Raw genomic sequence first — 24883 nt, forward strand, 5'->3', positions numbered from 1 at the left:
AAAAGTTTCCACTCACCAACAATATTCTAAATTTGAAGATATCTAATGATATAGCTGCAAAGTATATAGAGCAGAAATGGACAGACAGATCTACAAGAATAACAAATCTTACATCATCACAGGAAGAACTTTCATACTTTTGTATTGAGAGGTAACATACCTAGTGAAGAGAATAGATCTTAATGCATAGTTGGATGAATTTTGACAAATGCATACACTCATGAAATCATACCCCTATTAAGATATAGAACATTTCCATCATCCCAGAAAGCTCTCTTGTGCCCCTTCCCAGCCTATTGTCCATTCCATCCCCTTGACTGTTCTAGAACTTCATATAAATGGAATCATAAAGTATGTACTCTTTTGGGCTTTCAGAGTTTTTGCTCAGCATACTAATTTCTTTTTAAATTCATTCATGTTGTGTATGTGAGCAGTCTGTTCCTTTTAAAGTGCTGAATAGTATTTTTTACTGAAAGAGACAATAGTTTTCCAATACTGGAAGTATTTTCATTTTTAAATTTTTTTGTGCTGTCCATAATGTAATAGTTACAGATAAGGAATATTCTTAAATTTAATCTGCACTATTAGCATTGTCTTTTTTCACTTTTTAGGGGTTGTTTTTTGTTTTTTTAAAATAATTTGTATGCTTTTCTTTTTTTCCTAAATGTTTATTTTGAGAGAGAGAGCATGAGCAGGAGAGGGACAGAGGGAGAGAGAGAGGGAGAGAGAATCCCAAGCAGGCTCCTCGCTGTCAGCGCAGAGCCTGACTTGGGGCTTGATCCCCCAAACCATGAGATCATGACCTGAGCTGAAATCATTCAACAGTCAGACCCCCAACCATCTTAATCATCCAGGAACCCCTCTTTTTCACTTTTTAAAGTTTATCCATTTACCTGTTGATGGTTACTTGGGTTGTTTCTTTTTTTTCTCTCCTAGTTTGGTTCTTACAAGAAGCAGACACCAAAAAGGAGTTAGAAATGCAAGAGATTTATTTACTGGGAAAATTCCTATGAAAGATAAAAGAAGGAGTAGGAAAAGTCTTCAGGCCAAGATACAATCTGATAGGCCAAGATGCAATCTGATACTTTAGGAAAGAGCAGGAAAGGAGAATAATTATGTAGGAGGAGTTTAAAACTGCAGTGTAATGCTGAGAAAGTCTTAGCCAGATAAAAAGAGAGCTCCAGCATAAAGATTGTTCATGGAAGAGTTCTACAATGGTCAGAAATGACCAGACCCCACTAGTCCTGCCATCTCAATCATTGGCTAGAGCTCCCTGGAAAGTGCATGTTTTGGGATTGAACACTTTGGAGAATCGTTAAGTGCCTTGGCTGGCTCCAAGCTGTCAGGAGTGGAATGCTGATAAATGGTTAATGACTACCTGTCTGGGGGAAGGTGAGTAAGTGAATGAGTGTGTGTGTGTGTGTGTGTGTGTGTGTGTGTGTGTGTGTGTGTTTTACAACTTTTATAAATTACAGTCCTGCATTGAGCAAGTCTGTCAGCCATCTTCCAACAGCATTTGCTCACTTCCTATCTCTATGTGTCACATTTTGGTAGTTCTCACAATATGTCAAACTTTTAAAACTATTATATTTGTTATGGTGATCTGTGATCAGTGATTATAACTCCATGAAACCTCAGATGACGGTTAGCATTTTTTAGCAATAAAGTATTTTTTAATAAGGTATATACTTTTTAAAAGACATAATGCTATTGCATACTTAATAGACTACAGTATGGTGTAAATATAACTTTTATTTATTTATTTAAATAAAACTTTTATATGTACTAGGTAGGAAACCAAAAAATTCATATGACTTGCTTTATTTTATTTTATTAAAAAATTTTTTAACGTTTTTATTTATTTTTGAGACAGAGAGAGACAGAGCATGAATGGGGGAGGGACAGAGAGAGAGGGAGACACAGAATCAGAAGCAGGCTCCAGGCTCTGAGCCATCAGCCCAGAGCCCGACGCGGGGCTCGAACTCACGGACCGTGAGATCGTGACCTGAGTTGAAGTCGGACGCTCAACCGACTGAGCCACCCAGGCGCCCCGCTTCATTTTATTTTAATATTTGCTTTTTGCAGTGGTCTGGAACCAAACCCCCAATATCTCCAAGGTATGCCTGTATAAAGGGTTGTAGCCCATAACTTCTAAATAAAATACACTATACTCTTTAATATTACTTTCATTTTTTTTCATATTGAATTCTTTTTATTTATTATTATTAGCATTTTTAAATTTACATTCAAGTTAGTTATCATATAGTGCAACAATGATTTCAGGAGTAGATTCCATAATGCCCCTTACCCATTTAGCCCATGCCCCCTCCCACAACCCCTCCAGTAACCCTCTGTTTGTTCTCCATATTCAAGAGTCTCTTATGTTTTGTTCCCCTCCCTGTTTTTATATTCTTTTTGCTTCCCTTCCCTTGTGTTCATCTGTTTTGTATCCTAAAGTCCTCATATGAGTGAATTCATGTGATATTTATCTTTCTCTGACTAATTTCACTTAGCATAATACCCTCCAGTTCTATCCACGTAGTTGCAAATGGCAAGATTTCATTCTTTTTGATTGTTGTGTAATACTCCATTGTGTGTGTGTGTGTGTGTGTGTGTGTGTGTGTGTGTGTGTGTGTGTGTATACACCACATCTTCTTTATCCATTCATCCATTGATGGACATTTGGGCTCTTTCCATACTTTGGTTATTGTCTACAGTGCTGCTATAAACATTGGGGTGCATGTACCCCTTCGAAACAGCACACCTGTATCCCTTGGATAAATACCTAGTAGTGCAATTGCTGGGTTATAGGGTAGTTCTATTTTTAATTGAGGAACCTCTGTACTGTTTTCCAGAGTGGCTGCACCAGTTTGCATTCCCACCAGCAGTGCAAAAGGTATCCCGTCTCCCCGCATCCTTGTCAACATCTGTTCTTGCCTAAGTTGTTAATGTTAGCGATTCTGACAGGTGTGAGGTGGTATCTCATTGCGGTCTTGATTTGTATTTCCCTGATGAGTGATGTTGAGCATTTTTTCATGTGTCTGTTGGCCATCTGGATGTCTTCTTTGGAGATGTGTCTATTCATGTCTTTTGCCCATTTCTTCCCTGGATTATTTGGTTTTTGGGTGTTTGATAAGTTTTTAACAGATTTTGGATACTAACCCTTTATCTGATAGGTCGTTTGCAAATATCTGCTCCCATTCCGTCCGTTGCCTTTTAGTTTTGCTGATTGTTTCCTTAGCTGTGCAGAAGATTTTTTATTTAATGAGGTCCCAATAGATCATTTTTGCTTTTGTTTCCCTTGCCTCTGGAGACGTGTTGAGTAAGAAGTTGCTGAGGCAAAGGTCAAAGAGGTTTCACGTGCTTTCTCGTCAAGGATTTTGATGGCTTCCTGTCTTACGTTCAGGTCTTTCATCCGTTTTGAGTTTATTTTCGTGTATAGTGTAAGAAAGTGGTCCAGGTTCATTTTTCTGCATGTCGCTGTCCAGTTTTCCCAGCACCACCTGCTGAAGAGACTGTCTTTATTGCATTGGATATTCTTTCCTGCTTTGTCAAAGATTAGTTGGCCATACATTGTGTGTCCATTCCTGGGTTCTTTATTCTGTTCCATTGATCTGAGTGTCTGTTTTTGTGCCATATATTTAACTCTTCTATATATCTAACTCTTCTATCTGTAGCCTACCTACAGTTGCAATTGATCAACAGTGTAGTTCCAAAATGAATGTTGGTTGTGAGAACTTCTTTGCTGAAGTAGATTAAATACTTTTCTAATACTGGAAGAATTTTCCTTAATTTTGTTTGGGCTAATCACAATGTAATAGCTGCAGTCACCACAGACTTTTAAGTTTTTCTGCATTATTAGCATTTTCTCCATCACTTTAAGTTTAAAAGACCAATTCATAGGGGCACTTGGCTGGCTTAGTCAGTAGAGCATGCAACTCTTGATCTCTGGGTTGTAAGTTTGAACTCCACATTGGGTATAGAGATAGATGGGTGTAGATTACTTAAAAATACAATCTTAAAAAAATTAGGGGCACCTGGGTGCCTCAGTCGGTTAAACATCCAAATCTTGATTTTGGCTCAGATCATGATCTCATGGTTTTTGGGTTTGAGCCCCAACATTGGGCTCTGCACTGACAGTATGCAGCCTGCTTGAAATTCTCAATCTCTCTCTCTGCCCCTCCCCTGCTGATGCTGTTTCTCAAAATAAATAAACTTTAAACGAATTGTTTTTTAAAAAAAATTAAAATTGTTACCATAAAAATATGTTACTGTAAGTTAATATATAATTATATTAATATATTAAGTGGCTTTAAACCAATTAAAATATACACTAAATAAATAAAAATTATATATTAAGTATATAAAATAACTTCAAAAAGATCTAGCCTGGTGCACTTTGGAATAGGGGAGTGGTGTCAGAACAACATGACCCTGCAATTCTGCAGAACAAGTGCAAAGTAAGATCTTTGCTTCAGCAACAAACAGAAGCTACTAAAGTAGCTGAAATGTGCAATATGCCTAGAAAAATTGGCAGATATGAGCAAAATAAATTTGGAAGTTACAAAGGCTTGGAGAACAAAATGAGTAAAAGAAATCCTTGGGTTTGATGAGAATGTTGTAATTGAGTTGAGCCAATCGATTGGAAGTGAAGTACTGAACCAAAATGGAAGATATTCCTTGCACCTGAAGTACATAGTACCGTCACTTTATTAGGTTATAGCAGAGTGAGCATCCCATTGTGGCTCTGGCCCAACTCCCTTGGGTATATTTGGAGAATCCAGAACCCAGAATTATGAAAATCAACCTGATGGAGCTTTTGAATGGAAAATAAAGTGCTAGAGAGTTAAGTTTATGGGAGAACTGTGGCCCATCATCCTACAAGACCATCTGCTTTCCCAGACCTAAAGAAGAAATAAAAGAGACAGAATGAAAAACAGGCATCTATGAAAAAGCAAGATGAAAACAAAGATAAGAGAGCAAGATGAAAACAAAGATAAGAGATAAGGAAGAAAAAGCAGCTGAGGGACGCCTGGGTGGCTCAGTCGGTTAGGCACTCTACTTCAGCTCAGGTCACGATCTCACAGTTCACAAGTTCCAGCCCCACATTGGGCTCTGTGCTGACAGCTCAGAGCCTGGAGCCTGCTTTGGATTCTGTGTTTCCCTCTCTCTCTGCCCTTCCCTAACTCATGCGCGTGCACGCGCGCGCACACACACACTCTCTCTCTCTCTCTCTCCAAAATAAACATAAAAAATTAAAAAAAAAGAAAAAGCAGCAGAGAGAAAAGGGAGAGAATGCTTCTTGAAACCCAGAAAGACTCTAATCCATGTCTCCTTTCCCTAGAAGACAATCCTGCCCAGTCATGAGATAACGTGTAGTCATGTTCAATCTCCCCATCAGAACCAAGAGCCAAGGACCAAGAGTCCTTCCTTGCTCCAGGAAAATAGAAAACTCCAGCACTCTCAGAACCTTTAGGAACAATAAAAAGAACCTTCAGTACAAGTCACCACTTCTACTGGTGACATCCTAAAGTTCCCCTGCCGAAACCTGTACCAGAGCCTATGAAACTTTTCAGAGGGGTGGGGGAGGAAAGGAAAAGGAAAAAAAGACGACTTGACCAAGATCTCACTCTCCTCATACTCCACCTAGAGGGTGCACAGATCCCATCACGATTATATTCATCTAGAAGACCGCCATGCCTGAGGAGGTGGCAATCTATTTCCTTGAAGAACTCCACCAAGGCTTAGAAGGGAAAGCTCTCCAGTGAGACACAAAAAAGGATTCATCAGCATCCTTGTCTAGGAGTAGCTCATTGTCCACTTTGTCTTGTCCAATCAGAAAGAAGCCTCCCAAGAGAGCATCCAGGTCTCTCAAAAACTTGTAGGTTATATCCTTCAGCAAGCCCTCCAACGTGAAGACACCGGCCAACACCTCCAGCAACTCCACCACCAAAAATTCATCATTCTCCAACACCCCAGCAGCCAGCCTATATCAGAAAAACTCGTGTTTCTGTATCTCCAAGGAGAACTTTAGGTAAAGTGACAAAATATAAAGGTAATAAGCAAAGAGGCCCTCTCGCCAGCCCCGAAGTGGAGAAAAGTAAAATTTTCTGAATCTAAACACCGTAACCGTGGCGAAACGGCTGCTGCAGATTCTGTGCAGTAGAGACACCAAACCAGATGACAAAACCAGCAGTCTTCATCTGACTCTGTTCCTCCTCTTCAGAAAATAATGAGTTACTTACTGAAGAGGTCCCATTTGAGAAATGGTGAGGTAGGTAACTTCGAGGAAGGCCTTTCTCACCACGAAAGCAAAAGGGGAAGAGGGTTTCCTTGAAGTAGAGGAAGTCCCTCCTCATCACCCAGTAAAGGAATCCATTTTCCTTCTCTCTCTCCTCCTCCTCAGAGGTGCTGGTCTTCATAACACTACCAAGGGAAGCACCCCCTTCTCCTACCCCACATCAGTATTCAACATTCCCAAGAATGGTCTCCTCTAAAGCACAGGAGATACCCTTCTTCTCCACATCTTAAAAAAGGGCATCACTATGTCCGCCCAAAGCACAGGGGCTCCCATTCTTCACCTCTCAAAGAAGTCACCACGAGACTTTGCATTGGTAACAAAGCATAGGAAAAGGTCTTCCCTGAGCCAATCTACCTGGGAACAGCATTCCATCTCCTGGTGGTCTCCAGCTCTGCAGACCTCAAGTCCTTACCCCCATTTGGCTCAGTCTCCTGAACCAGTAGCTAAAAACCCCAAGCACCTCCATTCCCTGTCCAGTCTTAGTCACCCTGTCTAAGCACGTCACCTTTGTTACGGATCAAAAAGACTAAAAGCCTACCATCGGACCCATCACTGGCAAGGAATTCCAAAGAAGGGTATAGAAAGAAAAAAAAGAAAGCGAAAGAAAGAAAAAAAGGACAAGAACCACAAAAGGATAAAAGGAGCAAAACAAGTAGGAAAAAAACAGAAGGAAGAGGCTATGGCTGCAGCTGCTACAGCTATTTTAATTCCTGCAGCCATTGCTGTTCCCACAGCCACATCAGCACAGGAAGAACGAGGAGCAGAGCCAGAGACTAAGGAGACTTAAAGCTGAGGATAATCTTGATAACTTTAAAATCACCTGTGTAGGCCCTGAGATCAATGTAGAAGGCTCAAGTGTCTTCAGTCATAGATGGAAATGTCTGTCATTATGTAAAGTTTATTTGGTCTGTATGCAACTCAATAGTGAAATAGCAAAAATGTGTTTGAACTTTATAACATTTGTTGTAATAAATGCTAAGTTGAAGTCTGCGATGTTAATACGGGGGGGGGAGAGGGCTCCTGGGTGGCTCAGTCCGTTAAGCCACCACTGATCATGACCTGAGCTGAAACCAAGAGTTAGATGCTTAACCAGCTGAGCCACCCAGGTGCCCCAACATCTATATATGTTTAAAATGAAACTCTAAAGAAATTAGGAATAAAAGGAAATTTTCTTAACTAAAGGAATCTAACAAAAAATAAAACAAAAATAAAATAGCAATTATATTTGATGGTGAAAAGATGGATAAAACAAAGATGCCCACTGTATTAGTTATTTGTCATGCTGTGTAATGTACTACCCTAAAACAATAAACATTTTTACATCACCTAGTTTCTAAGAGTCAGAAATTTGAGAAATTTGGCTGAATGGTTCGCGCTCAGGGTTTCTTGCAAGGGTGTCAAGTTGTTGATCAGGGATACAATTATCTCAAGGCTCTATTGAGACTGGAGAATCTGCTTCCAAGCTCACTCATGTAATGGTTGACAGGCCCTAGTTCCTTGCTAGCTATTGGCTGAAAGCCTGTGTCCATAAAGCTTCTCCATAACATAGCAACCTGTTCCTCTCAGATCAAGTAATTTAGGAGAGCAAAAACCAGAGTGTCCAAGGCAGAAGCCACGGTATTTTATAATCTAATCCTGGAAGTGACCTGTCACTTCTGTTCCATGCTTATTGATCATATGCTATCGTTAAACCCTGGTACAATGTGGGAGATGGTGGGGGTTACACAAGATTGTGAATACTAGAAGGCAGTAATTATTGGGTGCTACCTCAGAGGCTGGCTCTCACACCCACTGTGATCATTTCCTTTCTGCATTTGTACTCTAGGTCCTAGCCAGCAAGAAAGGAAAGAAAAAAAGAAACGAAAAGGACGGACTAGAAAGGGTAGGGGGGACTCTCAATACTTACAAATTTATATATCAATACATAATGGTGTGTATAAATAAATAAATAAATAAAAGTTGGGGTGCCTGGATGGCTCAGTCGGTTAAGTGTCTGACTTTGGCCTAGGTCATGATCTCCTGATTTGTGAGTGTGAGCCCTGCGTTAGACTCTGCTGATGGCTCAGAGCCTGGAGCCTGCTTTGGATTCTGTGTCTCCCTCTCTCTGCCCCTCCCCTGCTCATGCTCTGTCTCTCAAAAATAAATAAATTTTAAAAAATTGAAAAAAAAAAAGTTCAAATATAAGTCATTTGGATTAAAGAAAAAGTGTTTTTAAAATTTTTTAAATGTTTATTTTTTTTTTAATTTTTTTTTTCAACGTTTATTTATTTTTGGGACAGAGAGAGACAGAGCATGAACGGGCGAGGGGCAGAGAGAGAGGGAGACACAGAATCGGAAACAGGCTCCAGGCTCTGAGCCATCAGCCCAGAGCCCGACGCGGGGCTCGAACTCACGGACCGCGAGATCGTAACCTGGCTGAAGTCGGACGCTTAACCGACTGCGCCATCCAGGCGCCCCTAAATGTTTATTTTTGAGAGAGGGACAGAAGACAGAGTGAGGGGGTAAGGGGCAGAAAGGAAGGGAAGACAGAATCCGAGGTGAGCTCCAGGTTTGGAACTGTCAGCACAGAGCCCGATGCAGGGCTCAAACCCACGAACTGCGAGATCATGACCTGAGCTGAAGTGGAACACTTAACTGACTGAGCCACTCAGGCAACCCTGGATTAGAGAAATTTTTTGACTTAACTAAGACTTACCATTTATCAAATTAGTTACTAAATGAGTTACCAGATGTAAAACATACTTCAGACTGGTTGGCTGCAATTACTTCTCCACAAATATGGAGGGCCCCAGCTGTTTTCATAATAATCCTTATGAAATACAACACAGGAGATGGTGGGCCAAGTGGTACCAGATTGTGTAGGCGCAATTTATGGTCCACATCAAAGGTCTGGCCTTTATCCAAAGGTAGACGAAGTGACGAAAACTTATGAATGTTTTAAAAATCACTAGAGTGAACACACTAACTGGAAGAAAGCCAAAGCAAGGACAGAAACTAATTTAATTTGGAGATTTTACATGGCTCATGGCAAGAGATGATGCTTGGATCAGGACAGAGGCAATAAAGATATTGTAAACCACTGAAGAAATGACATTATGAACCCCTATGTATAAATAAGATTTGATACATATATGCATATAGTTTTATTTGTAAAAGGAATCCCAATTTTCACAATAATGGTTATATTCTTGGAGGAAGGGATTAGGATAGGCTAAAGGGACTTTTCATTTTTCACTTTGTATCTTCTTACACTGTTATCTTTTAAAACAGCATATACAGGGCTTTGATATTTTTGTGTAAATGGGGATTTATCAGGGTGATGAGCATACTGGGCCATTTAAAATTCTCAATACTTGTTTAAAACAAACAAACTTCAAGTACCCAGGATTGAGACCTAAACGAATCCATAAGTGAATGTGAATTCATTTTCTCTTCTTATACAGGCCAAGAATATCAGAAGTAAGACTGTTGGGGGTAGAAGGGACGATAAATTAATCTGCCTTTTGAAACCAAACATTTAATACTTTAATTCAATTATGTCAATACAATTTCAAGCAAGTGCCAACTGGAAGACCAGGCCTGGGAATTTGTAGAGGAAAACAATCTTCCAAACAGCAAGGAGATCTTCCACTCCAGACACACTGTTAGTGGCTGTGATGGTGCCAGTTGGCCAGTGTTACTTGATTACCGAGTGTTTACCTGACAAGAAAAAAACCTGAGTTCCACAACTTGTAATGATAAAATTTTAACACTGGTTTAGGGCAATTACCAAATCACTCCTATTTTTACAAGTGAGAAAAGACTGTAAAAGTATGAACTGTTACCACCTGAGGACCAACAAAGTATCATTTACCACCCTGCTCCCCTCCCAAAACTCTTTTAAAAATATGCCTTTTTGACCTTATAGGGAAATCCACAATCTATTTATACTTACCACATCATCAATTTTCAGAATGCTCCGGACAGTTTCAGTTGCTAGAGTCAGTGCACTGACTGAAACCAACAGAGGCTGGACAACCAATTCCTCCAAAATGTTGGAAATACCACCCTGCCAAATAGCACAGATTGCTTTTAGTGTACTTATTACTTACATCACCAACTACACTGTTACAAGTTTGACTTAATAAGGCCTTTTAAACCTCATTTTCCCTTGCCCTAGTCAAAAGTAAAATATTCCCTACTAAGCTCTTCTCTGTATTGTAGGTTGTATTTAACTAAAACTTGGAAAAACTAAATTAATGCTAGATCCCCCCAATCCTAATCCCAAAATAACTCCTATTATCTGGGCAAAAATTAATCATACTAATTAAAAACTGTAAGATCTTTAATGCTTAAACCATCCCTGAATCCTAATCCTAATCTGGCCAAATCTGGTCTGCTCTTCCTTTACATCTCTCTTAAACCCTACTTTTAAATTGTTATTGCCACTATCTCGGTCCCCTTTCTCTCAGGATTACTGCATTAATTTACAATGGCCATAGCAGGCCACCGTGCCTCCAGTCTTTCCCCCTTAAAATACTTTTACATCATCTTAGCTTCTTGATTTAAAAAAAAAAAAAAAAATTAGTAGCTCCCAACTATTGGAAAACAACCCCCCTCCCACATACCTGCCCCAATACTCAAAGGCATATTCTAGCTCTTATCTAAGCTTCCCAAAGTTAAATTCCAGTGTATCACCAACATATAACCCACAAGACAAAATGAGTCACTTCCTGGTCCCTTTCACCTGTAAACCATTTGCTTTTCCACCTAAAATCTCATTCCCTACCAATCAAAGTTGTGTCTTCATGAAGTTTCCCCTAACCAGGCAGTGCCCTCCCTTGGAGTTTTGTATCATTCCGAAAATATTACCTTGGATCTTCACAGTTGTTTTTCCATTATATATTAATTTGTCTCTTCAATAAAAGGAGACATTAATATAAAAAGGGAAATTATTACTGTTGTATTTACCCTATACAACCATACTTGGCTGCTGGCCACAACGGCAGCAATGGTTAACATTTACATAGTGTTTATGCTAGGCAATTTAGTAAAAGCTTTCTAGTTGGTAATACATTCAATCTTCACAACAGGCTTTTGAAGAAACTATTAACTGTCTTTGTTTTTACAACTGAGGAAAGTGAAACACAGGCCAATTAATTCACTAACAGTCACACAATCCATAAGTACCAAATAATTGATACTTTTCAGTTAAGGCATCATCTTCATTCTTACTCAATGGCCTAAATTAATTAACATGCAGATCTCATACTTAAATCCAAGATTATTTTTTTAAAAAGTAATCTCTACACCCAATGTGGGGCTCAAACTTACGATTCAGAGATCAAGAGTCACGTTCTCTTCTAAGCCAGCCAGGTGCCCCAAAATCCAAGATTACTTTTCATTAGAATGCTTTTCATTCAGTAGATGATTATGAAGCTTTTAACATTTTAATCAACATTTTCTGCAATAATTAAGAGACTAAATTATTACCTTTCGGACATTAATGCCAGTAGTTTTTTCTCCTTGGGCATGGCGGTTTCTTAGTTCTGTTACTGTAGAAATGGGATTCAAGCCAGCATTTTCAGCTAGTGTAGATGGAATGACTTCCATAGCATCTGCAAAAGCACGAACGCAGTAGGATTCCATGCCACTCAATGTTCGTGAATATTCAGTTAACCGTAGGGCCAATTCTATCTCTGGAGCACCACCTCCTGCAATAAGAGCTCTGAAATTCACAAATACATTTTTAGCTTATTTTATCCAACAGAAAGTTATTCTTAATAACTTACTATTTATACCTTAAAAAGTCAAAGTAAAGAAATTTAACGCTCAAAATATTACTCAGTAACTTCTATTACCTCTTCTTCACTAAACAGCGAATAACACATAGAGCATCATGAATGGAACGCTCAGCTTCTTCAATCACCAATTTGTTAGAGCCACGAACAACAATTGTAACTGTTTTTCCAGGGCTTGCACAGCCTGTAATCTTTAGTAAACAAACTCCAAATTAGGTATTTGAAATAAGGGTGAAAACAAAAAATCCAGATAGATAAAAAGCTTTATTATAATACTGTTACCTTGAGCAGTTTGCCAGAACCATTTAAATTGACCTCCTCAGCTAACTCAGCTGATCCCAGCATGTCGGCAGTGAACTGGTCAATATGAGCAACTGGCTTGGTTCCAATTGTCTGGGAAAAAAATATCAAATCCACAAATTAAGACAACATTTGATTAAGACAGTATTTTCACACAGATGCTAGGAATATTTTACCTTACAAATGAATTCAATGTCTTCTCTTTCAATATCCTTAACCACCATAATCTTCATTTTGTTCAGGAAATGTAATGCAAGATCACTAAGAGCATCTCTGAAATACAAATCAGGGATTATATCAATGCTAGATTAAAATAAAAACCACTTTGCCATTCAACTGCTTTTTGTCATTTTTTAAAAAGATTTTTTAAAGCTTATTTATTTATTGGGGTGGGGGGGGGTACTGTGTAGGGGCAGGGAGAATACCAAGCAGACTCTGCACTGTCAGCATGGAGCATGATGCAGGGCTCAAACTAATGAACTATGAGATCATGACCTGAGTTGATAGCAAGAGTTGGACACTTAATCGACTAAGCTGCCCAGACACCCCCCAAAATTTGCATACAACTTTTGACTCCTCCTGCCCTTTTTTAGAGAGAGCACACAGGAGAAGGGGAGGGGGGGCAGGTAGAGGGAGGGAGGGACAACCTCAAGCAGGCTCCACACTCAGCGCAGAGCCTGATGCAGGGCTTGATCTCACAACCCTGGAATCATGACCTGAGCCAAAATCAAGAGTCAGACACTCAACTGAATGAGCCACCCAGATGCCCTGACTTCCCCAAAACTTAACTACTTATAACCCAAAGATCAGAGCCTTATGGATAACATAAACACTTAATCAATATTTTGCATGTTACACGTAGCATATGTTGTATTCTTTTTAAATATCTGAGAGAGAGAGAGCGCGTGCAAGCAAGGAGAGGGATAAAGAGAAGAGAGAGAATCCTAAGCAGGCTCTGCCCTGTTAGCACAGAGCCCGATGTGGAGCTCAAACCCACGAACTGTAAGCTCACAACCCAGGCTGAAATCAAGAGTCCGATGCCAAATTGACTAAGCCATCCAGGCACCCCTATTCTTATGATAAAAATAGAGGAAAGAAAATGTTAAGAAAACAATGAGGAGAGGTGCCTGCCTGGCTCAGTCAGAAGAACATGCAACTCTTGATCTCAGGGTCATGAGTTTGAGCCCCACATCGGGTGTAGAGATTACTTAAATGAAACTTTAATTAAAAAAAAAATTTTTTTTAAATGTTTGTTTATTTTTGAGAGAGAAAGAGCACAAGCAAGGAAGGGGCAGAGAATGAGACACAGAATCCAAAGGTGGCTCCAGGCTGTTTGTTTATTTTTGAGAGAGAAAGAGCACAAGCAAGGAAGGGGCAGAGAATGAGACACAGAATCCAAAGGTGGCTCCAGGCTCTGAGCTGTCAGAGCTAGACACGGGGCTCAAACCCACGAACTGTGAGATCATGACCTGAGCTGAAGTCGGATGCCTAACCGACTGAGCCACCCAGGTGCCCAAGATTACTTAAACTTTAAAAAGCCAACAGGAAAATACACCTGACAGCACTGTAATAAAAAAAAAAAAAAAATCCATATATACGTGGACCCACACAATTCAAACCTAAGTTGTTCAAGGGTCAACTGTATATCCCACATATTTAAATCATCACAATGGGAAGAGAACCTACTTTAGAGAATGATCAGAATACAGTGCTGTCCCACCAATGCAGTTTCATCCTAGATTTCCAGTGGTTTACTCACTTTGAAATGTTTCTTAAACAATTGCTATAAGGGATCAAAAATAAATGTCATTAAAAAGTGAACAAGAGAGGGTCGCCTGGGTTGCTCAGTCGTTTTGAGTCCTGGACTTCAGCTCAGGTCATGATCTCATGGTTTGTGAGTCTGAGCCCCCACCTTGTGCTGCCATCAGCATGGAGCCTGCTTTGGATCCTCTGTCTCTGCACCTCTCCTTCTCACACACTTTCTCTCAAAAATAAACATTAAAAAAATAAAAAAGTGAACAAAAGAAATAGCCCCACACCTCAGAATAGACTTCTGTATGAGAAGGACATTACATCCTGTTTTTTTAATTTGCTTCACTAAATTTAGAATATAGGCTCTCTCCTCTCGCAGCACTCGGTCCATCTGGACATAGTCAGAAACTACTATTTGATTATCCATCTGTTGAAAAAAAGAATAACATATTAATAAATTGCCTTATAAGAGCTTTTTTTTTGCCTTTAATTTTTTTTTAGTGAGAAAGACAAACTTTTAATGCAAATATCATGTATCATGTATATTCAACCCAAATCATACCAAGTAAGATATCATACTGTCACCCCAGAAAAGACCTAGGAAGACCAACATTAACTCAGGTCATTAACCAACATTAACTCAGGTCTTTAACTTTTATCTATACACCTTGCTGTCTTATATTTTTTGCAAGTACATTTTTGGTAACTGTGAAATGATTATCCTATTTCCTGAATATGTCAATTTTCTTCATACAGATATATGCATTCCTGAAATAATTTCAGTTGCGTCCTTTTAACTCTATGGCTTGTTAAAACAAACAAACACAAACAAAACTGGCATGCTGTAAGGAGGTACCAGGGACAAATCTTGTTAATCAGTGGTGTATAAAACAAAATTGATTTTTCTATGGGTTAAACTTTTGGGAAACACAGGACTAAAAATGTGTAATGCAATACACTGTAAAGAAAACAAACCTGAGCGAAGTGACAAGCTCAACCACCCACTTTTGGAAATAGCACTTATGACTAAAAGATATGAAAACACCTTTAAAAACATTTCTTTAGAGTATAAACAGTAACGTGGTTTAGTTTCATTTGTGCTAATGTAGGACAAAAGATCTGTCTGTTGCTATAGGGTGGGTGGAGGTTTCTCAGAAACCTAGAAAGAATTTAGAAATTCTACTTACACTGTAACTTTTCCATAACCTATTTCATACATAGCCTCTATTGCTATTTGCCTTATCTATGAAGTCAACGCTTAGTTCAATGACAGTCAATTGAAGCTACAGATTTGTCATGTCTGTCATCAACAATTTCTACTTTTGTCTCAATTTCACTAATTCTTTTTTTTTTTTTAGTATTTTATTTTTGTGAGAGAAGGAGAGTGGGGGAGAAACAGAGGATCCAAAATGGGCTCTGCGCTGATAGCAAAGCCTGATTCAGGGCTCAAACTCAAGAACCGCAAGATCTTGACCTGAGCTGAAGTTGGATGCTTAATCGATTGAGCCACCCAGGCACCCTCAATCTCACAAATTCTTTTGAAACCTATGGTTTTTATTACTAGTGTATTTTCTGTTTTTGTATTAACAAACAAAAATCTGAGCTATTAAAAAGTCGAAACACGTGAACAAGGAACCAATTGCATTTGGCTCTTACTTACATCAGTTTTGGGAGCAGATAAGCAAAACTGAATAAGCCCAATCTTAGCCTTTTCAACTCTGGTTATGCCAGAATTTGCCACCTTTTGAGTAAGTACCAGCCCTTCTACCAGCTCACAGTCATCAATTGTCCCACTAAGAGAAAAGAAAACAAGAAAACGACAGTTAACAGGTGGAAATCTGTTAAGTTTAACAGATTGCCAATCAGGGCACGCCTGGGTGGCTCAGTTGGTTGAGCGACGGACTCTTGATGTGGTATCAGGTCATGATTTCACAGTCATGAGATCGAGGACCCATGTCAGGCTCCACGCTGAACATGGAGCTTGCCTGGGATTTTCTCTCTGCCTCTCCCCCACTCCCTCTCTCAAAATAAACAAACATTAAAAAAAAATACAGTGAGCCAAATAAAATCTGGGAGAAATAACTATTAAAAAAATAGATCACTAACAGATTAAAAATCATCAGTCGAATAAAACAGGAATCATTTATTAGTGCCCTATTCCTGAACTCTGATCACACTACTGCCTTGCCATCGTAAAAGGATATAAACAAACTCTTGAGATTCCCATATTAATACAAGTTCTTAAAATTAATTTTTCTTTAAAAAGCTTATTTATTTTTGAAAGCAACTGAGGGAGGAGCAGAGAGAGAGGGAGACAGGAGAATCCCAACCAGGCTCTATGCTGATGTCCTCAACATAGGCTTGAACTCATGAACCATGAGATCATGATCTGAGTCGAAATCAAGAGACAGATGCTTAACCAAGTGAGTCACTGAGGTACCCCTTATTTTTACTAAAGTTAAAATCAGACATGCTTACCCAAGTTTCTTAACTATTTTAATGTCTCTCAGATCCACACTAGTAGCGGTGGCTGGGTCAATCACTTTCATCACTGCATTTACACTCATTGGAGAAAGCAGACTTGAATACTGAGAGACAACCTAGAATTAAAAAAATAATAATAAAATCAAGTTCACAACAGAAAAAAATCCTAGTTCTTTAATGACAAAGATATTCAAGAAGTAATCTTAACCACTTTTCTTGGGTTGCAAAGGAAGAGTGGGAACATGAAGACAACATTCCATACAAACTGTCTTGTCCACTCATGTTGTCAGTCACCAAGGGCACAAAATGTCTGCTTGCTTTCCTGTTTTATTAATTTAGTAAACAGACTGTCTGAATTACTAATAATTCTATAGGAAATCCAAAAACCAAGTTAACTTTATGCAGACAATTCTTATCTAAAATGATCTTAGCCCTTATCATTTATATACTCATTCAATCTTCAGATGAGGAAATTTGAAGAGTCACACAGCTTAGTTTAGTGATGAACCCAGCACTAAATCCAAGTATTCTAGACTCTATGACCAATGTCTGTAACCACACTATTCTGTGTTACAACTATGGACATTTAACAGTATCATGTATGTGACTAACACTAGCTCCCCATATAACAAACATTGAAATAAAATGAATGTATTGATATAAAGCTGATGAAAAAAAGGGGAAAACACAGGAGGGATGAAGAGAATGTGACAGAAAACAATTAACATTAAATGCACAAGAAATTCTTAGAAAAAAAATAAATGCTTGGGGCGCCTGGGTGGCTCAGTTGGTTGAGCGTCTGACTTCAGCTCAGATCATGATCTCACGGTCTGTAAGTTCGAGCCCCGCATAGGGCTCTGTGCTGACAGCTCAGAGCCTGAAGCCTACTTTGGATTCTGTGTCTCCCTCTCTCTGCCCCTCCCCCACTCATGCTCTGTCTGTCAAAAATAAACAAACATTAAAAAAATTAAAAAAAAATGGGGCGCCTGGGTGGTGCAGTCAGTTAAGCGTCCGACTTCAGCCAGGTCACGATCTCGCGGTCCGTGAGTTCGAGCCCCGCGTCGGGCTCTGGGCTGATGGCTCAGAGCCTGGAGCCTGTTTCTGATTCTGTGTCTCCCTCTCTCTCTGCCCCTCCCCGTTCATACTCTGTCTCTCTCTGTCCCAAAAATAAATAAACGTTGGAAAAAAAAAAAAAATTAAAAAAAAAATCAATGCTTTAAATTTGAAAACTAAAAAAAGCAGCATTGATTATTAGTTAAGAGGGACTATGGATGGGCAAACCTGTCCTGGGTTCCAATCTCAACTCACCCCTTATTTTTTACTTATTTAGGAGAGAGAGCATGAGCGGGGGAGGTGCAGAAACAGAGGAGGACAGAGGATCCAAAACAGGCTCTGTGCTGACAGCAGAGAGCCTGATTTGGGGGCTCAAACTCAACAATCATGACCAAAGCTGAACTCGGACACTTACCTGACTGAGCCATTCAGGTGCCCCTCAACCTACCTCTTACTGATAGGTCTTGGGTTAGTTACTTAACTTCACTACATCTATTTCCCCATATGTAAAATGGGGATACAATTTATTTGAAAGCTTTGAAGGAGGAAATTTGACTTTAACTAATTTAGTTGTACAAATTACTTCAGTTATCTAGACACTCCAGACCTAACATTTATGAACTGTTTAACATCAAAAATCACAATGTAAGAGTTGCAATTCTTAAACTTTAAAATGTGATTTTGCAATGATCCCTTAGTACTGGACTCACCTTTGAGTTCAATGAAGTGGTAGCACTATTTAATAAAGTTTCTCTGTCACTCAGTTCCACAGGTCTAGACATGTCAGTCAAGATTTCAATACCCTTTTCCAAAGCCTTCTGGAATGACTCAGAAATGATGGTCGGATGAATCCCTGTTTGTTAAAATTTCGTTATTATAACACATGAACTACATATATGGCACATGTTAAAAACAGAAACTTTCCACTCATAATTTCAAAGCAGTCATAATTTAAAAAATTTTTTGAAAGTTTATTTTGAGAGAGAGTGAAGAGAGATAAAGAGAGCACAAGAGCACGTGTAAGCAGGGGAGGGGCAGAGAGAGCAAGAGAGAATCCCAAGCAGGCTCCATGCTATCAGCAGAGCCTGATGTGGGGCTTGATCTCACAAACCATGAGATCATGACATGAGTTGAAATCAAGAGTTGGATGCTTAACTGACAGAGCCACCGAGGCGCCCCAAAGCAGACATATTTTTTAAATTATCGAAACTGAGGCTTCATGGGGCGCCTGAGTGGCTCAGTCAGTTAAGCATCTGACTTCGGCTCAGGTCATGGCCTCACGGCTTAGGAGTTCGAGCCTCACGTCGGGCTCTGTGCTGACAGCTCAGAGCCTGGAGCCTGTTTCAGATTCTGTCTCCCTCTCTCTCTCTGCTCCTCCCCTGCTTGTGCTCTGTCTCTCAAAAATAAATAAACAAACAAAAAAAAAAATTAAAAAAAAAAATAAACTGAGGCTTCAGTTATAAACAAAATAGTCTGAACAACTTAGCTGCTATTATGGCTAATAATTTATTTCCATTTAATTTGGAACAGATCAATGCTGCACTCATGATACTTTAAGACTGAAGCCAAATTATATACTTTTCAAAACATCACAATTCTAAGTAGAATAAGTGACTGGAGAGTCACTACTATGATTAAGCACTATTTATCAGTAGAAGAACCTATACAATCTCTCCCAAATCACCATTCTCATTTAGAGCCTAAGATTAATAACACCACCACAGCTTATTTTAGAAAAGCAAAATTCTATCAAGTTTCATTCAAAATAAAGCTTGGTTTAAAAAAAAAAAATAAGAAAAAAGAAAAAAAAAATCTTATTCATATGATAAACCAAGCAAAATTTAACCTAAAAATTCCTAATAATAAGATTCGTTATTCCAAATCAACTATCATATCTCCTATTACTTAGTATTTTTTGGCCTTTATTTAGGAATAAAACATGTCCCAAGTCCTACCTACCTTTCTGAAGAAGCTTGGTACAGGAATCTAAGAGAGAGCCAGCAATGATGACCACCGATGTGGTGCCATCTCCTGCTTCTATATCTTGCGCCTTAGATAGCTCCACCAGCTAAGGAAACAGAACATGCTAAGTTGCTCAATGAGAAATGTGAGGACCCAATAACATCTAACTGAAATATAAAACGAATGGCTTTCTGATCAGTGTCACAAACAAGTTGACTACTGTTATCAACACTCTAAGATTCAACAAAATTTTTGACTTCTTGGGTTTCATTTTAAAATGATTGATATATTTGTGACACAAAAAATTCTGCTTAGGTATACTCTCTATAAGAAGCTGTATTATGATTTCTGGTTCAGACTATGGGTTGTAAATTTTTTCTCCCCAGCTATTAAAAAAGTTCCTGTCAGAAAGCATAAATAATGTTGTAGAGTTGGAAGCTAAAAAAAATGCAGCATTCTAGATGGCACAAGTGTCAGTTTGGAGTCCTCTGGAAGCTCATCTGAAATGACTCTGTGTAAGTAGAATCTGATTCACTTCAAAAGTCAACTTTACATAATTAAACGTAACTTTTTGATGAAATTTCTTTTCTCACTTGACACTGGAATCATCATCACACTTAGCTGAATTGGTAATTATTTCTAATAAACACCAGTGTAAAGTTTAGACATGTGATTTATTTTGCACACAATCAAGATTACATTGCTCCCTTCCAACTAACACCCACTGAGCTAATAATTCACGGCATTTCATGTTTTTATCTCCTTTTTCCTCAACTACCTGGCACACTCCTGTGGACAAGGAGATTCATGTTTTATTACAACCTTGCACTGAAGAGCACAATGCTAGGCACACAATGCATCCTAAAAACATGCCTGCTTAACCTAAACAAAGTAAATTCACAATGCTTAAATACAATGGGATCAAAGAAACAAATTTAACTCTTTATAAATATCAAGCAATACACTTAAAAAACCCACTCATCTAAAATTATACTTACCATTCTGGCTGCTGGATGTAACACCTGCATTTGTTTCAGAATGGTGGCACCATCATTTGTAATGGTCACATCGCCTTTTCCATCTTGAATCTGTAAAGTTTTGTTTTTTGAAAACACTGTACTTCAAAAATTTTGTTTTCTTTACCCAGCACTATGACACCCTAAAGCTCTAACTTTAAAACTTCTTAGTAGAGAAGTTAATTTATGTTTGCAGAGCTTACAACTGTGCTTAATTTTAAATTCTCTTCCCTTATGTTAGTATACTGATTTAAGAATATACAGCAACAGCTTAACTTTACAAGTGCAATACTTGGCTTTACTCTAGCTATTTTTGTTTGTTCGAAGTGAAGGAATCTAGACACTGGATATAATTACTATTATTCCTGGGTTCATATCCATAGTAACAAATGACACTATGGATCTCCAAAAAAGATAGCATCAAGAACATAATGTACACACTTCTCACAGTTGAAATAGTAACTTATTTCTTGGTATTCTCAACTTAGCTGTATTCTCTTGCTGGAAGAACAAGTGAAATTCTACAGACCCATAGAGGGTCACAGTTATTTACCAATAAGAAAACACTGAACTCAAGCGCTCATAGCTATTGCCTTACTGTACTTTCCATGTAACAAAACGACAGAGAACTACTCTGGCGGACACGCTTTCAATGTTAAAAGCGTCAAATAAAATATGAATTATAGTTAAGTCCTACTCATTCCAAAGCAATCTTTTATTCTTCTAAACTTTCAAAGTACCTTTCTAATACTTTTTATTTTTTAAGCAGCACATCCTAACCCTCTATTGAGATTTTGCAGTGTGGACAATAGCACTCAATATGTAACAAACAGTTCAAGTTTTTACCATTTTATCCATTCCTTTAGGTCCAAGGCTTGTTCTAATAGCATCAGCAACAGCTGTAAACGGAAGGAAGAAATCAAGGCTCTTAAAACAAAATGAAACAAAAAAACCCACGAAGTATTTCTCCTTTCAAATGATCATTCTGTCCTTATTAGGATATGGTATACAACTGTTTATACTGTGTCCACTAAAGAAAATTCATTGTCTGATAATAATCTACTGGAAACAGTAATTCCTTTAATTGTATGACATTTCACCTTTTGTTGGTACAAGTCCCTGTAAATAACTTTGTGCCCTACCTATGGCAGAACACATTTTAAGGATTTACCTAATCTTTCTCTAAATACCAAAATAAGTACAATGTAGTCTGAATGAAGACTGTATTTTCTCCATTCCTTAAGACTTCCTAATATGCTATATAATTCCATTTATTTGTCTATTCTGTCTCTCCTACCTATAGACAGTAATTTCTGAGGGCAAAGAGTTTTGTCCGCTAACGTGACGCCAGTATATATATATGGCCTACAGTAAAATACCCTTTGGACACCTTCCAACCCTGCCACCAAATAAACCAAAACAAACAAAGAGCCCAAATCTTAACCCAAACAAAAACCCCAGCTTTCAGTCATCATCAATACATTATGAAATATATCTGGGGCGCCTGGGTGGCTCAGTCGGTTAAGCGGCCGACTTCGGCTCAGGTCATGATCTCACGGTCCGTGAGTTCGAGCCCCGCATCGGACTCTGTGCTGACAGCTCAGAGCCTGGAGCCTGTTTCGGATTCTGTGTCTCCCTCTCTCTGACCCTCCCCCGTTCATGCTCTGTCTCTGTCTCAAAAATAAATAAACGTTTAAAAAAAAAAGTGGATACTTGAAATATGTCTGGATATACAGTCTACTGTTCCAAAGTTACTTATTATTTGTCCCTAAGAATGTTTGTTTTAAGAGTCCATTTACTATTTTCTAAGAAAAACTAGATGTGATGAACAGTCAAGTCAAATCCCCTTTTCTTTGACAAGCCTAAGACAAATAATTAGGCCTTCCCCTTCCTCACATACCACCTCACCCCATATACACAAGGCTGAGATTGTGACCTAATCATTGTATACGCCACAACCAGCATAATACTTCCTCCTTTATTATGTGAATGATAAAGATCTTTAGAGAAAATATTTGCTATAATTTAAAATTTTATTTTGTAATTTTAGGCTGCTGTTCCTAATTATCCAGTCAATATTATGCTTTCAGGCTACTGTAGTGTACCCACATGGCCATGATTCTAGAAGCAGACCAATTCACTTTAAGAATGCCCTCACATTCAGGACACCTGGCTGGCTCCGTATGGAGACTATGTGACTTTCATCTCAGAGTAGCGGGTTCAAGCCCCACGCTGGGGGTGTTTACAAAGGCAAAAAAAAAAAAAAGGCTCTGACATTCACCTGCGAAAAGTCAGATAACACACACATTATCCAAAAAATAAAAGATTTTTTTTAGACTGCTTACATTTCCAAAACTGTCAGATGTTTAACATACTGTGTGGCACACAGTACAGTCTGTTAAATGACTCATGCTGAATAATACTAGACTTTTTTTTTCACACTATCAACCAATCTGGGTGGGTGGGGGGGCATTTTTTGGATAACATCTAAATAAAAAACTGGCTCCCTGAATTAAACCGAAAATGCACCTAACTAAAGCAACTTTCCTCGATCAAATTTGTTGAGTTTTGTCTGACTTGGAAAGACTAGTACTCTGTTCTGAGTTCTCTTCAAGGTCAGGTTCACAGATAATTCATGTGGCCTCTTCTCACCGACCCTTCGAGATTGGCCCCATTTTACCCTTCCAATCTCACCTCTCGCTTCTTCATGCACTTTATGCCGTGATGGAATGCTCACTGTGTTTCAATATTCAATACACATTGGGTAACATCTCTAAGCCTTTGTTCTCATTTTTCCTTACAGATTCTTCTATCTCAACTCGACTATTCTTAATTCTCACAATTCTAAAAAAAAAAGCCTCAATTTTACGGGTGAGAAAACCCTGGCTAGAGGTCGAAGGTCACAAAGCCACCGAGAGAATTGTAACTCAGGTCTTCATTTCTACCATACACCAAAATAGTCTATAAAACGAAACACCAACAAACTGTCCATGTTTCTAGACTTGTTTGTGTTTCGTTGCACATACAGGGAGAACATAAAAGCACAGCCTAGATCTTTCCATATTCCCAAACAGGACGGATAAGTCTTTCCCACAGCGCAATACAAAGGTCCCCGCCCCAATATAAGCACTAAGTTCTCAATTCGTTTCATTAGTTACGCCAAGAGCTTACTTAAATGGTACTTTTACAAGGGCAAGAAAACTAAAATGGATTATGCAAACAACATTCTACCAATGGAACCAATAAGCAGATAAGCGACAGGGCTCTTGTGTCAGATCCCAAAGGACTGCAGCCGCACGTGCGGGCCTCGGCTGCTTTCTACTGGAGTGTGATGAGCGACCGAGGATGAAAACTTATGGGCGTCTGAGACCCAGAATGGGGCCAGTCCAAAGGTCTCCATACTAGGCACTGGGAATTACCGGCAAAAAACAGCACAGATCCCTCCAAAGAGGGATCTTTCCATCTATCACTGGAAAGACGAGATCATCTCAAGGAACAGAAAATGTGCCTTGGCAACCCAAGATCAGAATGACAGTGCAGACAGAACTCGACCCCGCACGGCCGCAGGTCAGACCCTGGGAGCGATACCTTTGGCCGCGGAGATGTTGCTGAAGCGGATCTGGGCCGGCTTGTCACGGTCCTGATAGGCGCTTTTGTTGCGGCCGCCCGCAGCCCCGGCGGGCGCCCCGCTCCGGGGAGCCACGTTCTCCGGCATGGCAAGGTCGGCTGGGTCTGCGTGGGCTTGGGGAGGACGGATGGAGCCGGATTCCGGACGGCCGCAGACTAACGGAACGCGCCCACCGCCTTCACGAACCTTCCAGAAAGCGGCGAGAGGGGGAGGACGTGGAGAAGGGGGCCTGCCAAGTGGCGCGGCGCCGACGTGACGTAGCAGGCTGCCCGCCGCGCGCCTGTTGAGGCAGCTGCGGCAGGGAGCTGGGGGTTTACAAGGAGTGTTGGCCCCGGGCCCTGGGGGTGGAGGCATGGTGGGGGAGGACCCTTGCGAGGCCGACCGATCATCCCGTGATTTTAAAGGCAGGTGTTGGGCACCCACGTCGCCGGTGGCTCTGTGCTCGCCTGTAAGGTCCCTTCCGTTAACTCAAACTAGAAGCGTCTGCGAGGTGTTGTGGTCTCCCTGGTTACTCCTGAAAGGGCGGGACTGAGCCCTTTTTTGCTGGGTCGCTTAGTCTTGTATTTTATTCATTTTGAAATAAATGAATATTCGGTTTTGTTCATTT

The 24883-nt window shown here is 39.5% G+C and overlaps 1 protein-coding gene across 1 annotated transcript; it reads right to left on the bottom strand.

Moving 5' to 3' along the window:
* Positions 1–9429: 9429 nt before the first annotated feature.
* CCT4 (chaperonin containing TCP1 subunit 4) lies at positions 9430–24561 on the bottom strand. The gene is made up of 14 exons (XM_043603473.1): positions 24237–24561; positions 21495–21547; positions 20631–20720; positions 19630–19738; positions 18381–18523; positions 16612–16733; positions 15794–15926; positions 14421–14560; positions 12558–12654; positions 12364–12474; positions 12142–12272; positions 11774–12008; positions 10236–10349; positions 9430–10000 (listed from the first exon to the last, which is right to left on the bottom strand). The coding sequence occupies exons 1-14, from the start codon at positions 24361–24363 to the stop codon at positions 9986–9988; spliced, it is 1620 nt and encodes a 539-aa protein (XP_043459408.1). The 5' UTR covers positions 24364–24561; the 3' UTR covers positions 9430–9985.
* Between the last annotated feature and the right edge of the window lie 322 nt (positions 24562–24883).

Source organism: Prionailurus bengalensis, chromosome A3 (assembly GCF_016509475.1).
Source record: "Prionailurus bengalensis isolate Pbe53 chromosome A3, Fcat_Pben_1.1_paternal_pri, whole genome shotgun sequence".
In the NCBI taxonomy this organism is placed as follows: Eukaryota; Metazoa; Chordata; class Mammalia; order Carnivora; family Felidae; genus Prionailurus; species Prionailurus bengalensis.

Excerpts from the sequence above, each read along its gene's own strand:
- CCT4 (XM_043603473.1), bottom strand. The coding sequence starts at position 24,363 with ATGCCGGAGAACGTGGCTCCCCGGAGCGGGGCGCCCGCCGGGGCTGCG. Across the intron at positions 12,475-12,557 it reads ACATTGAATTCATTTGTAAG|ACAATTGGAACCAAGCCAGT; the intron begins GTAAAATATTCC and ends TTTTTTTCCCAG. Across the intron at positions 10,350-11,773 it reads CTGGCATTAATGTCCGAAAG|GGTGGTATTTCCAACATTTT; the intron begins GTAATAATTTAG and ends GCTATTTGGCAG.